This window comes from Haliotis rufescens, unplaced genomic scaffold, assembly GCF_023055435.1.
Source record: "Haliotis rufescens isolate VD_foot unplaced genomic scaffold, xgHalRufe1.0.p SCAF_22, whole genome shotgun sequence".
In the NCBI taxonomy this organism is placed as follows: domain Eukaryota; kingdom Metazoa; phylum Mollusca; class Gastropoda; order Lepetellida; family Haliotidae; genus Haliotis; species Haliotis rufescens.
This window is the reverse complement of record NW_025963913.1, coordinates 13,602,131-13,619,723: the sequence shown is the minus strand read 5'-3', so window position 1 is coordinate 13,619,723 and position 17,593 is coordinate 13,602,131. Positions and strand designations below refer to the sequence as shown.

At 41.9% G+C, this 17,593-nt stretch overlaps 1 protein-coding gene across 5 annotated transcripts in view; it reads left to right on the top strand.

Annotated features, from left to right (window-relative positions):
- The window catches only part of LOC124140109 (regulator of nonsense transcripts 2-like), a 58,216-nt gene that overhangs the window by 37,253 nt on the left and 3,370 nt on the right, over positions 1-17,593 (top strand). For 4 of the 5 annotated variants that reach the window (XM_046507486.2, XM_046507488.2, XM_046507485.2 and 1 more), the window contains 6 exons: positions 9,089-9,184; positions 9,514-9,613; positions 10,034-10,110; positions 10,299-10,361; positions 11,385-11,463; positions 12,487-12,598. In XM_046507486.2, coding sequence (XP_046363442.1) covers positions 9,089-9,184; positions 9,514-9,613; positions 10,034-10,110; positions 10,299-10,361; positions 11,385-11,463; positions 12,487-12,598 — 527 coding nt within the window. Of the gene's footprint in view, positions 1-9,088; positions 9,185-9,513; positions 9,614-10,033; positions 10,111-10,298; positions 10,362-11,384; positions 11,464-12,486; positions 12,645-17,593 lie in introns of all 5 variants that reach the window. The other variant, XM_046507489.2, reaches the window with a different exon arrangement.

The following is a 17,593-nucleotide window of genomic DNA, read 5'->3' as shown; positions in this document are numbered from 1 at the left end:
CCTAAACCTTATGTGGGGAGACATGGCAGAGTGGGTCCACACTACCCCGTCAGTGTTTACACAAACTTGAAAAGTGCTGGAATGTTACTCTGTTCAATGAAAAGTATTGACATTTACTATTTTTTAAAATGCTTGAATTTTTTCTCACTTTCTTTTCTTGTTGATAAAAAGAAGTACCTGTTACATAAAATGGGCTTCCGCCCATGGTAGCAGAAAGCCCATGACATAAAGCACAATTTATCAGTACATGTTAGATTTTCTACGGAAAATAACATACTTCTCACTCACACATTTACACTAGTTATACAGATATGCTGCATATACATGTAACAAGTATGCATAAACTATTAAACTAAAGCTTATATATCATATTGCAGTGCAGGAAAGTACATGGTCTCAAACATTAAAGTCTTAAGTCTTAATAAAGCTAAAATTATAATGAAAGCTGCTCCTCATTTTCAAAACATTTATGATACAGCATCCAAGCTTCATAGAATTTCTGCTGATTACTTGTCTTGAAGCCATAGCATTTTCAATTTTAAATCGTGAAAAAGCTTCCTTTTTTTATAAACATGAAAATAATATTTTGTATTTGCATCTATAAATAATATCAGTTTCAAGAATTTTGATCTGTTGGATCAGGTTTTGTTAATAACTTATTTTCTTGAAGGAAGAATTTCCAGAAGCAGGACTTCAAAAAATAATTGATCATATATATTAAACTGAATTTCTTGAATAGGTATATCATTAATATTGTGAGTATCACCGTACATTTTAATATACTGTGATTTAACCATTGAAATAGTTTCTTTCACTAGATCTATGTATTTAATTTCCAGTATGTATTACGCTTTGGAGAATCAGTTCTATAACCTACAGTGATTATTGCTGTGTGGTGAAAGTTTTTCTGAAATGAGGAAGAAATCTAATCCTGCTTGTTTTACAGTAAACCTTTTGATTTCTGGATTGAAATCTCCCCACACATCTGCCAAATTAAAATCACCAATTAATATTAATACTTTTTCACGTGCATGAGGGTGGTTGGTATTCTGGTAATTAGGAACATCTAGTGACTCATTCAAAACAAGCTTCCAATCTGCAGCTGAAATATAATCCTCATTTCCCATGTCATGAGCTTGTTCTTTAACCTGCTCATAGAATTCTGGTGCTTCCCAGTGGATCACTAATAGTTATATCTAATATAAGTAAATTACCATTGTCATCCATATGTCTTATGAATCTTATTGTCTACATTTTTGTATAACAAAATGGCAACATCCCTGGACAGACTATTTTCGGAATTGAAGAGGCAATCAAATCCCCATTGTGGTCCTATTCTTTTGTAAAATGTGTTTCCTGTAATAGATGAAATGAGTATGCTTTAGATCGTAAAAAAAATAAAAACATCCTTTCTCTGAGCATTATCTTACAGCCTCAACAGTTTATAGAGCAGCAGGTAAAACCTAAGTTAGCCATTGTCAATAAAAGAAGAGACCATATGAAAGATTGAATTTTCAAACTTTCTACACATACATACACTTTCTCAACTATCTGAAGGAAAAGCTTTAAAGCAAAAAATGACTGAAATTAAGCTCACACTTGCTTCTACAAACCTCAAGTAAAGCATTGCATGATACAAACTGGCACCATGTGGCCACCGCCAGATGAAGGGGTAAAACATACACACAAAAACAAAGTATATAACATAGAGAGAACTGAGATCAAAAATAGTTGTCATAATGATAAAGTAAGAAGAACACAAGCGCCAAACCAACATACTACTAGATACTGTCAAATGAGAGGATGAAAGTAACATTCACAGTTACTAGTGATTTGGATGAACATTTCCTCATACAATATTCAATTGACGCATATCACTATAAACTAAATTAGACTGTGGCATACAGAGAGTAGGCACTGACATAGTAATAAAGAAAAAAAAGTCGAAAATAGGCAAACCAGCACACTGTCCAACATGTAATTTACGAGTTTTATGCATTCACAAGTTCTTTCTTGGTCAAGAGTTTAACTGATGAACTCTAATATTATGCAAATAGGTCTCATAATTATTATCGCATACAGTAATTTTACAATATATCTCGTTGTATAAAGCTGACCTCCCCAAAGAAGGTTGTCTCAATAAAATATTTTTCACAACTTGTTCGTGAATAAATATTTTAACAAAATTGTCCCTTCCACAAGTCCTGTGGGTCGCCATTTTGATTGATCACGTGAAAGATGTACACATTGATCACATGATATGCAACACACCAATGATCATAGTTCATGAAGCGTCTCTGGTAACACTGTGAAACAACATGACAGTGGATCTTCACATGTCCAAGAGTGAGACCAACAAACCCGAACATGTTGATTTGCACTAATAACACTAGATTTTGTGTTTTAAAACAAACAAATAAAAATTTATCGAGAAAATGGGTCCCTCAACATCCCACACCTAGACTCCAGCTTGGCTAGATTCTTGGTTCCTCGTCCTCCTTGAGAGGTCTTGTCAATATCTGTGATTATATTAGGCACACATAGATAAGTAAGTTGGATTTACGGAATACATCAATGAGATCAGAAGCTTTTCTCTGAGCTTGTCGATAGTGACAGGAAGGCGTTTTTCTGACGATGCCATTTTGTCATTAAGGTCATTGATAGGTTTCGATGTAAATTTCACCGACAACTCCACTGTAGATACCCGTTTGAATAAATCGGCCACTTCAATCAGAAGAAAATATCTGACAGGTCTGTTTGTCTTATTCCTTGCGAAGGAATGCTTTCAGGTCGCTTGATGCATCGTCAGCAGGTGGGGAGGACGAAGGTGAATGTGAGCTTATCATAAGAACCTTCCTCCTCATCTGTTAGCTTCAGGCATAAATACGAACTGTTTTTAGGTGTAGGAGGAAATTGACATTGTACAGTGGGGGAAAGTATCACGTGACTGTCACTGACTCCACATGCAAGGAATACTGAAAGGTTTAAAACTGTTGAACTGATTATGTTGAAGTTGGAAATGATTCATTTGAAAGTTCAGGGGCCTATTTGTGGATGCATAAAAAAGTCCTTGAAAGAAGGTTTTTGTCCTTGAAAAGTGCTTGAATTTTGACCTCAAAGAGGTTTATGAACTCTGTCCATGATTGTTGGATAGATGCCAAGAATGAGATTGAGAAAGCTTTAATTACATTAAGTAATACGTTACCACTGTTATACCGAGGCTGTTGTCTCCCACAACTGCTGCTATAGCGAAATCTACCACAGAGATCTCAATTACCTCATGCAGCACGTGCGTAGCCACCTAGCTGCCATATGACACCCTTCACTCTTGTCTCCTTCGCTTGCGTTAGCAAGACGTGTAATCCTCTGCTGAAGCGTTCCTCGAATATTCGGTGATATTTATTATAGTTTATTCTCTAATAAACTGTGCTTTTATGGGGCGTTGCGGTAGCTACGCTTGGATATAAATTTCCCGCCAAACGGAGAATTTTTCCCGCCCTTTTTTCTCTATACTTGCGGGGTTCGCGTATGCACGTTGTGTTTTACGTTTCCCCTGTTCTTGTATGTTTTGGGGGTTAACATCACTTATTTCTCTATATGTTATATGTGTATTTTATATGTTCACATTGTTTGTTTATTTTCTTGTGAAAATGCTCGTTTGTGAATCATTGTGGTGCGTGCGTTTTCACCATGTTTTGCTCTTTGTTCATAGAATCAAACAAAAATGTCTGACATGGAAATGTCCCCGGTTGCAACCCCCTCTACCCCTGCTCCTCGGTGTTGCGGAGTGTGCTGCAAATTCTTGTCGTCCCGGGATCCCCATGATCGTTGCCCGCGGTGCAGGGTTCCTTGTGGGGACACCCGGTGCACCCTGTGCGAAGGTCTGGGGCCTGCGGAGTTTGGGCGTTACCGACTGTACGTCCAGTCCGTCTCCACCCCTGTGGTACCACCTCCTCGGCTGCGGCGTATCTCTTGGCGGCCCTCGGGCTGTCCGGGGATTCCGTCGCTGCATTGTTGTCTAAACTTGTGGACTCCAAGCTGGCGGCCTTATCTCAGGATAGGCCGCTGGCTGTTCCGTCCTCGGCCTCTTCGGTGGCCGCGGGTTCGGACGCGGGGTCCACCAGTAAGGCGGCGGCTGCCGTGGTCTCCGGTCCTTCCCCCGAAACCGTTGCTCCCGCTATCGGTTAAGGACCGCGTGGCCATGGTTTATGACCTCTTCGAGGACATGCCCAAGCCCCTGCCGATACCGCGGGGAATCCACGGCACCGTGGGTTCCTCCGAGGTGTACGATGAGTCGTCAGACCAGGCTTTCCTGGCATCAACCTTGCTGCTCGGGATTAAGCCTTTCCTGGAGAAGGCCTTCGCGGCTGCCTCCAGTCGGGGTCTCCCGTTGCCTCCACTGTCGTGGAGAAAAGGGTCCTTCCCGGTGCATGACCTTGCCTTTCCCGAGGCTGGTCCTACCGCGGAAGCCCATGTTGAGCATTTGGGTGTCTGTGCCCCACCGGCTGCCACGGTACCACAAGGTACCTTGCAGCAGCTGGACACCCTTGCTCGACACAAAATGCTGGCAGTGTCTCACGGAGACACATACCTGGCTGCAGCGGCCAGTCTGGGTGAAGATTCTCCCACGGACAGAGACCGGCACACACTGGATCTTGTGGGGTCCTTGCATAGGCACCTGGGTGCCGCTCCTAAGCGGAGCGCGCCCCAGGATGCTGCGGCCGGCAGGCCTAAGGGGTCGGGTTCTTCTTCCTCCCGGAAGAAGCCCCGCCCTGAGGGCTCCGGTAAGGGCCATCAGCAGCCCTTTCGCGGGAAGAAGGGGAACTGGGGGAAGCCCAAGTCGTCTAAGGACGGCAAGGGCCCCTCCAGGTGACTCTCATTGGAGGGGTTCGTATGCCGACAGCACCAACTTTGGTTGGCCCGTAGGCGAACCCGAGTCACTTGGCCCTGGACAGTTGCGCCTGCCGCAGCCTGTCAGGCCCCCCTCTCCTTCCCCAGTGGGAGCCAGACTCCAGACTTATTGGGAGAATTGGACCCAAGTGTTCGACGACCCGTGGGTGGTCAACACGATTCGGTACGGCTATCAGCTCAATCTCAAAGCAAATCCGCCGCTCACCGTTGCCCCGTCGGCAGGTTTCTATTCGGAAACCGATCTTCCCATCTTCGCCGATGCCATCGGCAGGTTGGTGGAGAAGAGGGCAGTTCGGGAGTTAGCTCTACCAGAAATAACACCGGGGTTTTACTCCAGGATATTTCTCGTTCCCAAGAAGGACAGTGCCGAACTCAGAATGATTCACAACTTGAAATCGTTCAACGAGTTCTACCTGCACAAGCCGCCCAAGTTCAGAATGTTAAGCTTGGCAGACCTGAAAGCTGTGATCATGCCAGCCGACTGGCTCGCTTCGATCGACCTGAAGGATGCTTATTTGCATGTTCAGATTCACTCGGATCATCACAAGTATCTCAGGTTTGTCTTTCAAGGCAGGCACTACGAGTGGGTTGTACTCCCATTCGGTCTTTCATCCGCTCTCTGGCTGTTCACCCGGTTAACCACCCCCATAGTTGGGTTCTTCCACAGGAGGGGCGTCCGTTACTTTGCGTACCTGGACGACTCGCTAGTAGCAAATCGAATGACAGACACGCTGTCTCGGCAGCTCGATTTCGCACGTCGGCTCTTGGAGCAATTGGGGTGGATTGTAAATCTTGCCAAAGATTGCCAAAGTCTTAGCGGTGCAACAGACTGTTCACTTTTGGGAACAGCTGTTAGGGTTACTTGTGTCAGCCCAGGACTGCACCGAACGGGGTCGTCCCAAACTCCGTCCGCTGCAACGGTTTTTAATCCAGTTGTTAGCACAGGAGGTGAACAGTGCGACCGTCGCCCTCCCGGATCGGCTCCGACCGCATCTGGAGTGGTGGACGGTCCCTTACAATGTCTTATCAGGAGTCTCTATGCGGCCCTACCGGGCCACGTTGAACCTGTATACAGACGCCTCTCTAGTGGGCTGGGGCGCCCATCTAGAGGGGGAGGTGAGCTCGGGGCTGTGGTGCATAGACAAACTAGGTCTTCACATCAATTGTCTCGAGTTCAAGGCAGTGATCAACGCAGTCAATCACTGGAAGCATTGTCTCGTCGACGCCCGGCTCATCATGGCGACCGACAACACGACGGTAGTGTCCTATGTGAACAAACTGGGGGGAACCCACAGTCACTCGCTACTCGATCTCACGTTCGAGTTTTACGCTCTGGTGGACAGTGTCCCGTGCCAGATACGCGCCCGTCACACCCCAGGTGTGCGGAACGTACTGGCCGACGCTCTATCGAGGCCTCGGGATCTGAGCCCCACAGAGTGGATGCTGAACCCAGTAGTGTTTCAGTGGCTGTGCGAACGTTTGGGTCGTTGGTGTTCGCAACACGGTTCAACAATCAACTCCCGTTATCACCAGTACTGGACCCGAGGGCCATCGATCACGATGCTCTCGCGTTAAGACTTGACGGGCTTGGACGCTTATGCTTACCCGCCGACAGCGTTGATACCACACATTCTAAGCCGGCTCCGAGGAGTTCGCTGTCAAATGTTACTGATCATGCCCATGTGGCCGAACAAATCGTGGTACCCCGACTTGCTGACCCAGGTCACGCAGTCGCCACTTCCACTGCCTGTGAGACCGGATCTCTTGATCCACCCTCACACCCGTTAGCTTCATCCAAATGCAGGGCAGTTCAATCTGCACGTGTGGATGTTGTCACCGAGCGTCTGAGGAGTAAAGTTTTTTCTCGTCGGGCGTCTCGGGCATACGTTAGTATGCATCGTGATTCTACCCAGAAGGTGTATAATGCACGCAGGGCTATTTTCACGAAGTGGTGTTGTAAACATCACATTCATTCGCCAGATAAGGTATCTGTGCAGGATATTGCTCGTTTCATGTCTCACTTGCGAGAGACCTGGAAACTCTCCGGGGGTTCCATTGCCAACTATGTCTCGTCCGTTGCTACGCCCGTCTCTCCAAAGAGCCGGTGATACGGGGTATTATCAAGGGTTTCAAACAGCACGATCTTAAGAAGGGCCGCCTTCGGGCACCGGCCTGGGATCTTTCCCTAGTGTTGCAATCACTTACGGAAGCTCCGTATGAACCCTTGCATAGTGCTTCGTTCCGGCATGTGACTTGGAAAACAGCATTTCTCTTCTCCTTTGCCACGGCGGCACTCGTATTCGAAATTCATGCACTCGATGTCACCAAGGTACGATTCGATAGGGGTGACGAAGGAGCGGTCCGCCTGGGCCTGCTCATGGGCTTCGTCGCCAAGAATCAGAGAATCGGGCAAACGGAGAGAGAATTCACTGTAAGATCACTCAAAGAAATCTTACATCCTGCTGATACTGAGGACAGAGCGCTGTGTCCGGTTAGGGCCCTTAAGTATTATCTTAAGGCTTCGAAGGAACGTAGACAAGGGCGTGACCGTCTGTTCATATCGTGTAACCCTAATCGCACGGTTGACATAACTCGCAACTCGATTGCGTTGTGGCTTCGTTCTGTCATCAATCTGGCTTACCGGTCTCGGGGGTTACCGGTAGCGGGGTCAAACCCGCACGAGATCAGGGCGCTAGCAGCAACATTTGCCCTACACTCGAATATCTCTATTCACAGAATATATCGAGGTTTTTACTGGCGTTCTGACTCGGTTTTTGCCAATCATTACCTCAGAAAGGTTTCTGATGAAGATGTGGAGGGGGTGCACCGTCTTGGGTCGCTGATCGCGGCACAAGCGGTCATCTAGGGGGGGTGTCCAGCGCAATTCCAAACTCCGCAGTCGTCAGTCCTTGCACGGTGGTCAATCTGGGTCGTCTCCAATGTTCCCACGCCGTGGGTACAGGAGTGGGGGTCCTGCAAACCAGCGCACTCACACCACTGGTGAGGCGGCTTTTTGTGTGTTTTGTCCTTATTTGTATTTTGACAATTATGCATTTAATTGTCTGTCGTGTATTCCAACCTTGTGATACATGCTTACGAATACTGGAATTAGGTCACGCGCCTATTACATACTTTAAGTAGGCTTGCTCGGGGATATATGGTCTGAATGAAATTAATTTCCCTCTTTTCGACTGTTTAACCTGATCTAAGATTTAGCTCACACGGATACTGTGTTCTCATCTGCTGCAGCGATGAAATACGTATCCAGTGGGGCCGTTTGGAGTTACCAATCGTTTTGGCAATGACGATTGAGCCTTACAGTATGCGCTTGACAGTGCTTTGGTATTCCTATAGGGTAACGCCTAGCTAGGTGCATGCGCATCGAGTGATTCCGCCTTGGCGTTTACTTCCGCTGGTCGGAAGGAACGCTAGCAGTCAGATTCGGGTTGTAGGTGCTCCCCACCGCCTACTGTGGTAGTCAGCCTCGGTATAACAGTGGTAACATATTACTTAATGTAATTTGTAGAATTTTCCTATTCGGAATATTCTATAAGTAATATGTTACCACTGGGCTGCTGCCCGCCCGTCCGTCCCCAGAGCACTTGCTCTCGCAAGAGACAAGAGTGAAGGGTGTCATATGGCAGCCAGGTGGCTACGCACGTGCTGCATGAGGTAATTGAGATCTCTGTGGTAGATTTCTCTATAGCAGCAGTTGTGGGAGACAACAGCCTCGGTATAACAGTGGTAACGTATTACTTATAGAATATTCCGAATAGGAAAATTCTACAAATTTTGTGTCTTTGGTAGTCCCCATATAAAACCTCTCTAACATGTGATCATCATTTTTGCTGATTAATGCAGTTTTATATGAATAATGGAAATTGAGTTGCTCTCTATGAGGATTACAATAATGTCCCTTGTGTCTGAGACTATGCTGATTGTGTATCATCATACCTGATAGGCATGGATTGATACAGATGCTTTCGGTCAGTGGTTTGTCCTGACCGGATTTGATTATTTACAACAGTGATATTGTTGGAGTAATGAGGACTCCTGAGTAATACAGCATTGGCTCACTTGTGTCATGTCAAATACTTTCATTTTTGAAATAATATCTTTCATTGGAATCATGTTTAATGCGAAATCACCACTTTATGTCTAAAACTGCCTATTTCAGATAACTTTGGTGACTGGTGCTCCTAAACGCATTGTATGTCAAGAAGATGATGACTTCATGACTGCCTTTGACAAAATGATGTCTGAAAATATTCAGGTGACTCTCTGGATCTAATTCATATTTTCATAATGGCTCTTTTTATCACATTGTTTAGATATTTTAGAAGTTAATTTTTGTGCATTGTCATTCTTGTAAGTATTTGGAAAGTAGATATCCCTGAAAAAAAGTTATGTAACACCAAGTTACCAGGTGACATTTTGATACAACCAGTAATATATTTATGATAGTTTTGAAATGATACTGGCAAGTGAGTTCAGACGTTGATAATTATGATAATGTTAATTCTTCTGTGTCGTATTAATAGTTAATAATTGATTGCAAGATATGACTGTTTCAACTGTATTTATTTTTCTATCTGCCGATAGGCTCGAGCCCAGGAATCTTTGAAGGTTCCCCAGCTTGACATTGCTATGCCTGTTCACCTGCGCAGCAAGACTAAGAAGACAGTTCCTGGCACAGGCACAGGTAAGCCAATTCTCAAAAACAAACAATATCTATTGTTTCTGTGTAAAGCTGTGAGAGAAATCTTGATGTGATGTCTCCTTGTTTTATGATGTTGATCTTAATATCTTTTAATATTCCTTTCTGTACATCCCATATGCAAGATGGACCAGGCGTGTCTGCTGTACCCATGGTTGAGTTGGGAGAATATGATAAATGGACCTCAGCTGAGTCGTGATGAACAAAATTAGTGGATATGACCTCATTCATTTAGGGGGTGGAAGGGTAGCCTTGTGGTTGAAGCATTTGCTTGTCACGCCAAAGACACGGGTTCAATTACCCAAATGAGTTCAATTTCTGGTGTCCTCCACCATGATATTGCTGAAATTTTTCCAAAAGCAGCGTAAAAACATACTCACTTATTTTTATTAAATGTTGGTTCAGGTGTTACACAACCTATTCCCGAAGTGGATACAGCCATTAACTTTGTGTTGATGACAAGGAAAGGCAACAAAGCACAGGTTAGTACTTTCAATTGTTATTTTGGTCAGAAGATCTTGTCATCTAATCAGTTGGCTTTGACATACTGTAGCCAAAGAAAAGTCATTTTCAATGCAATTCTGTATACATTGATTTCCAGTATAAAATATTGACATATTTGGCCAAGTTTGGTGTATAGATGTTTATTCAAACTGTATTCTCTCAACAGTTCACGAATCTGAATGTACCAATATCTGCTGAGTTTGCTGCCAAATTCAAGGAAAGAGAACAGGTATGGAAACTGAAACAGTCAAACATTGTAATAATTATACAGACATAATGTAAATCAGGAAATTAATGCGAAAAGTGTGAGTGTCTCTTGATTTTTCATGATTTTTATCTAGACATATTGGAGTTGGAGTGATCACATTTATGTTACATGGGCAGAAACAATGACATTAAACCTCACTTTAAACAATGTAATTGAGCTCAAGATTTAGGCAGTGTTTCTAACCAAGTTCAGGGTCAAGTGTGGTCAGTTTTTTACTTATGTTGATCAAGCTGTTCTGATGGCAGCTTTGCTTTTGGTAACCATGTCAAATAATTGAATAATGACAAGCAAACTAGTGCTCACCCCCGTACAACCAGTTGTGGTGAAGAAAGAACACATTAACGTTCAAACTTGTATAACAACATTTGGAACCTGTTCAATCTTCGTCGGTGACCCGACTTAACTCATTTGAATATTCGTTTTTTTTTAATTTTCCTGGTTTTGATTTCTTAGCAGCAATTGAACTTGAGTTTTTAAAGATGGCAAATATTATTATTCAATCAAACTTCTAACACCAAATTGTAGTTCATGGAATTCTAAATCTACACTCTTGGTATTATTGTTGATTAGTTTTTCAATTCAAAGGCAGGGTTACTTTTGTTAATGCGTCATAAAATTAACAAAAGTAACCCTGCCTTTGAATTGAAAAACTAATCAACAATAACACCAAGAGTGTAGATTTAGAATTCCAGGGATCAACTCTACCATTAATTTGGTGGCATATTAATTTCATAAAGTTCAGTAAGCAGACTTGTGCCTTGGCATGGAAATATGTTTTTAACTTCTGAACAAACTGTTTTTAAGGTTGAAATGTTCATTCCTCACACCAATACTCCAGGTTCAATTCCCCTCGTGGACAGTCACTGTGCTATTGAAGCAATGCTGCTAAAAGTGGCGCAGTTTAAGTCCTGGGCACATTTGTTATCAGTAGTATCTACTTATGTGTTTGTGATGGATGACCACTAGAATGTGCTGTTGTTGTAGGCAGAGAAGATGGAGAAGGAAAAGATGAAGCAGGTTGTGTTGGGCATACAGCAGAGGCAGGAGGAGGAGGACTATCAGGGTAAGATACACCATGTATACCAGGGAGCCAGACTAGTTTCCATTAAAACTTCGATGTGAGGTTCCAGGGAGGAATAAGTCCACAGTACCCCTCTGCTAGTTGCAAGAGGCAAACAAATTCAATCTGGTGATCAGCCTGTAATCACATATCTACATGGCCTGGTCGCATGGATCTTTGCTCCTGTTTCTTTCAGTCACTGGCCTCCTTTATTTGTGGGATGCAGGATATTGCTCGATGTAGCATCAACATCATTCACTCATTCACTCACATGAAATCCATTTGGCTATATCTCTGTCATCTTCCCAAGGCAAGGGAGCAAGCCGAGTTCGTCAAGGGTGGAAACTGGACTTTTACAGTTAACTCCCTTGCCTTGCATCTCTGTATGCAAAGGACCCTATATCTCAAAAATAGCAAGGCAATGTTGTTAGTCCAGAACAGTGTATGTGGTTGATCCTTGTTTTAAAGTAAATCTGTGAGGATTCCCCAGAAACTAAACAGATCAGGTAGTCTTCTCATTGATTTTTTTGTTGTGTGTCTTTCAGGGTTAGAACTTAACACTAGCCCACTAGTCTGCTAGCCCGGGGCTAGTGTAAATTCCTGCAGGCTAGTACAAATTTCCAAATTTCCCCATTATTTTAACAGAGCATTTTATCTTTACCCGGTCTAGTAAAGCTTCAAAGTTTAGTTCTAACCCTGCATAATCATACCCCAACACTGTCAGACATTGCTCATGTTATGAAATCACTGGTTTGTCTAACCCAGAGTCACATGTATTATAAGTCGTTGTCATAGAGCTGGAAAATTGCTGAGAGCTGCATTAAACAAACACAATAAACCTTGTGAGTGCACACTTCTGATTACAACCAAACCTTGTGTTTTAGTCATTTTACTGACCAAGGTGACAGTGTAATTTCAGCATGTTTACATGAGTTTTTATTATGTACAGCAGAATTATTTTCAAATTGAAAAGTTGCATTGACTGTGGTTGTTGTATTCATGATATATGGAATGTTTCTTCCATAGAAATGATGGCCTCCCTCAACAGACCAGTGCCTGTAAACACAAATCGTGAGCGTCGTATCCGATACTCTCATCCTAAGGGAGCCCCTGATGCAGATCTTATCTTTGGCTCTAAGTGAGTTTGAATGTCTCGCAGTCTCAATGGTTTATCTAGATCACAGGTATTTATCTTTTATTTTATTAAGTTGCACTAGAACTTTTGCATTATTGTTGGGTGTCTCGTTTCCATACTAATAAATTTCCTTCAGTTTCACTAACCCTTTTAAAAGGGCCTTGTAGCAAGAGTTAGATTTTGATGCTTTATTATAAATATTGCCATTATAGACTGGCTAAAAGAAAAAACAATAATAGGATTAACAAACCAATAATTTCTTACAGAAATTATACCAAGTGCATGCAAACTGTTTTAAATATTTTGAAGATATATGAAGTGCCTATTATCTCAAATTGGCTATTAATGGAATTATTACACATTTATCAATACCAAGTACTGGCAGATAAGGGAGCATGCTGCATTCATCTGTATGAACACATTCATCATGCAATAACTTCTATGAGGCACATCATTTTTCAATTGTTTGAACTGATTTGTTGACTTACATACACCTTTCTATTTAGTTAATTGAATTATGGGTTCTCCTGCACAAACTCTCATCACCAGAATGCCCAGTTACTAAACTATTATGCTTATACTCTTGGAGATATATATTGTCTGCTAAAGTCATAGAAAGGCTTTTCCCTATGGAAGCATGTCTGTAGCAACTTTTTATGCGTGCAGTAACTCTTTTCTTTCAAGTTGGATAAACAATTTAAATATTTACAGGGCATATTTGTTAGTGTGGCATATCTGTTAGTGTAGTTGCACAGTAGTTAGATTTTCGTTAGCTTTATAGGTCTGTAGTATAACTTTATTATCATACCTTTCTTGCTATTACTCAACTTATGTACAAATATCTTGCTATAGGATTAGCACTACATGCACAAAACAGTTGAGAAATAGTCACTTAAGATTTAATTTGCCCATATGTTAAAAATGTAATGACATTTTGTATATGTGTAGTTAGTAGTGGGGCTGTTTGTGACCCTTGTGTTTAGACCATGGTCTTAAAGTCTCTCAAAATGCGTATTTAACTCTGTAAACTTCTCTGATATTGCCAGTTGAACTTTGGCATGTATGCGTCTCCTAATTATGACATCATATTTTGTTCATGTCATCAGATTTTAGTGTTTGTCCTCAGTATTCTGGCAGACAACATTTCAATATCAATGGCAACAGCAACTTTTGTTCAGTGGCTGCCCTTTTGAAATGTTGACTACATATCCAGACCCCCATGAGATTGCGGGTTAGACCATTGGTCCCAGCAACCTATGCTTGTCATAACAGGCAACTAAATGGATTGGGTGGTCAGGCTTGGTGACTTGGTTGATTGTGTGTCTGATGGCATGGATCGCTGGTCATATAATTGGATCACTGGATTGTCCAGATTTGATTATGTACATTGCTTGAATATTGCTTAGTGTGGCATTAACAACAAACATCCAGATGAGCTACAGTACCATGGCACTATTTTCAGCACTATTTTTAACACTATTTTAAATGCATATTCAATTATTTGTAATACTTGGAATAATTAACAGAAAAATCATTTTTTTCTGATTGCGAGTTAAAGTTGATATACAGTAATTCAAAGAAATAGTCATAGGTGGAGTATGAACCTTCATAAAATGAGGGCCAAACATTGCATGGACGTCGTCTATGAAGGTTTATACTCCAGTGAATTTCAACAAAGTGAATGCCAGTTCTTATGATTAAGTACATGTGACTTCATGTTTACACTGAAAGCCATACAAGAACCAGCTGTATCATGACATAAAATAGTTCCTCCATGTAGAGGTGACTTGTCTTAATTTAATAGTGATCTTGCAACTTGATCTCTGCTGCTTGCATTTTCTTACCTAGTTCCAGAAGGGCTTGCAACCACTCAGATATTACAACCAGTGATATTTCACCAACCCTCAAATACAAATCTAGTGAAATGTCCAACGTTGGCAATATTTCTTATTTTCCTTAATGCTCTTGCTTGTGGAATCTTGGTTGCCAATTATTAATTCACTATCTTTATATCTTCAAGGATGTTTTCTCAAAGTGTGCGATGTAGTCTATCTGTTTTTATTTGATATATTGCATGTTGCAGGTTTGTTTTTACAAACCATTGAAAAGAATGTTGCTAAATTTGCTACCACAATTAAATGATTGCAACACTACGACATATTCAAGACATACTTGTGATGTTATGCAAAGCTCCCCGAGAGCAAAATGGGTGTTGTGACATGTTGCAAGCTTGTGATGCATCCTAACTAATTTATGTAACAGACCCCTGAACAGGACTCAAACTTTAATGATACATTAACATTTCATTAAACTTCCGGGTGGTGGGGTAGCCCAGTGGTTAAAATGTTCACTTGTCACTCTGAAGACCCGGGTTCGATTCCCCACATATGTACAATGTGTGTCAACAGCCATGATATTGCTGGAATATTGCTAAAAGTGGCGTAAAACCATACTCACTCACTCACTCACGCATTAAACTTCCATCAATTAATGTGCCATGAAATTTGTTTTATCAAACCTGTAATGAACCCCTCTGTACATTAACGGGTCATTAACCTAATGGAGGTTTGGAGGTTTCATTAAAACTAAACATGCCAAATAATATGTGCTTGTATGTTGATAAAATGCAGGGTTTAAATCAAAAGCTTTGTGATTTGTGTGGAAACCTCCAAGACATGTAAGACACATCACACAATGAACGTCAGAGGTGATGCAATTCTGCCTAACCAAACCTTTGAGTCAAGTGAACTGCTACTACACATGCTGCTTGGCAGATGGCAGGGAGAAGAATTTTATTAAATATAAGGGTTTATGAACCATTAGATAATGACATTTTGATACAACTGTGTCCAGCTCATTAAAACCTGTCTTATGATGATTGAAGCCCAGAAAATTTGCTTCTACGTAGACATTATTATCCAACAGTTTGAACTCATTTTTTAGTTTATATGTGTGGAACCTTCATTTACAATTGTGACGGAATATTGGTAATTGGTCACCAGCACAAACTATAAGCAGTGGAATGCCCGATTAAACATATACTCTCCTTGTTATGAACACAAACATAACATGCAGTGCAACTTTTTGAATGCAACAAAATATTTGGCAGCTTTGAATCCTTGAAACGAGTTATTTTGCTTTATCTTACATGGTTTGAAAGTTGTCAAGATAGTGAAAATAAGTTACGTTTAGAGGATAATTTCAAATATACTGAAGATAATTTCAAATATACTGAACAACAAAAGTTCCTGTGACATTGAGTAATATTTAATGCAAAGTTATGTTTTTTACCAAATCTGAAACAATTTCGGTTTGCAACAGATAAAAGACTCCTATAAGTGTTCAAATGGTTTAATTTGCCATACTGACTTCAGAAAATGCGTGATTTCATAAAAAACAATGAACATGCCAAAATGTCAAATCAATAGCGTGTGTGTCCACCTCTGGTTGCGATGCAAGCAACACATCTTCGTCTCATGGAATGGACCAGGCATCACACAAAGTCCTGTGGGATATCTGTCCATATCTGCTGGAGCGTGTTTCGAAGTTCCTGGAGTGTCTGTGGAACACATGGTTGACGTCAAAGTCGCCGATCCATCTTATCCGACATGTGCTCGATTGATGAGAGATCAGGGGAGCGACCCGGGCAGGGGATGACATTCACAATGTTTTGTTGAAGAGAATCCTGAACAAGTCGAGCAATATGAGGCCGGGCGTTGTCATGTTGAAAGGTAATGCCTGGGCCATGACGACGCAAAAACGGTAGAACAACAGGGCCAGTGATCTCGTCGCAGTAGCGCTGTTCATTGAGATTTCCCTCTACCACTATCAAACGGGTCCTCTGTCTTGCTGTATGTCCCACCCCATACCATAACGCTGCCGCCCCCGAACCGATCTTCTTTTATGACACAATGACTGACATAATGTTCACCTCGACGTCGGTACACTCGAATCCATCCATCGCTGTGGCTGAGGTGAAAACGAGACTCGTCAGTGAATAGAACTTGTCCCCACTGCATGGCCGTCCAGCGTAGACGCTTTCTTCACCACCATAGACGTGCTTGATGGTGGTTTCCTGTCAAAATGGGATATCTGGCGGGTCTCCTGGCGACAATCCCTGCACATCTGAGGCGACGTATGGTTTGTGAAGATATTCGTCGAAGGCCAGGGATGCTTCTTGCAGTCACTGTTGCTGGCTGGAATCGATTTCGTAGGTGTGTTGTTCGAATTCAGTTGTCTTGTCGATTATTGGTTACATGTGGCCTGCCACTCCGAGGATGGTCTCTGACTGCATTCGTCTGTTGCCAACGTTGCCATAAACACCAAAGGATGTTTCTGTGGACGTTAAATTGTCTTGCAACATCACGTTGACTCGATCCTGCTTCAAGCATACCAATGGCTCGCAGACACTCATTTTCGGACAGGCATGACATTTCGTAATGTTGAATAATTGCGTAATTCTGTTGTTTTTCTGAGTGGTTGTTTTCATCACGATGCTAAACAATGCATATGGAATCCCGTTAAAGCACATGTTTTTATACCCATTCTTGGGTAGTGAAATGCATTGGGCTTGCATAAAAGTCAACTTTTGCATGGAATGTACGCTTTTCTGTAGCAGTTGCGTTATTGCGACTTGATTCCATATATGTGCTTCAATATTGAAAACCAAAGTTAACTTGTTTGAAAAATACACTAAAATATTGGTGTCACAGGAACTTTTGTTGTTGAGTATATAACCATTGAGCTACAGCGAAATAGTCACTCTTTCTTTTTTTGACGGTAATAAATTTAACAATGTTGAATCATTTGGTATTAATAATTATTCACCTGTTCTTCCAAAACATTGTCTATTGACTATAATACCAAATATTTTAACTCTCACAGCTCTTTCTCTGTCAAGAACAAGCAGTAAATGCATTAAGGAGTAATGCAGGATAAGTGTACAAATATAAAAAATATCTAGATTTTACTAGTTTCATGAAATGATTGAATAGTTCT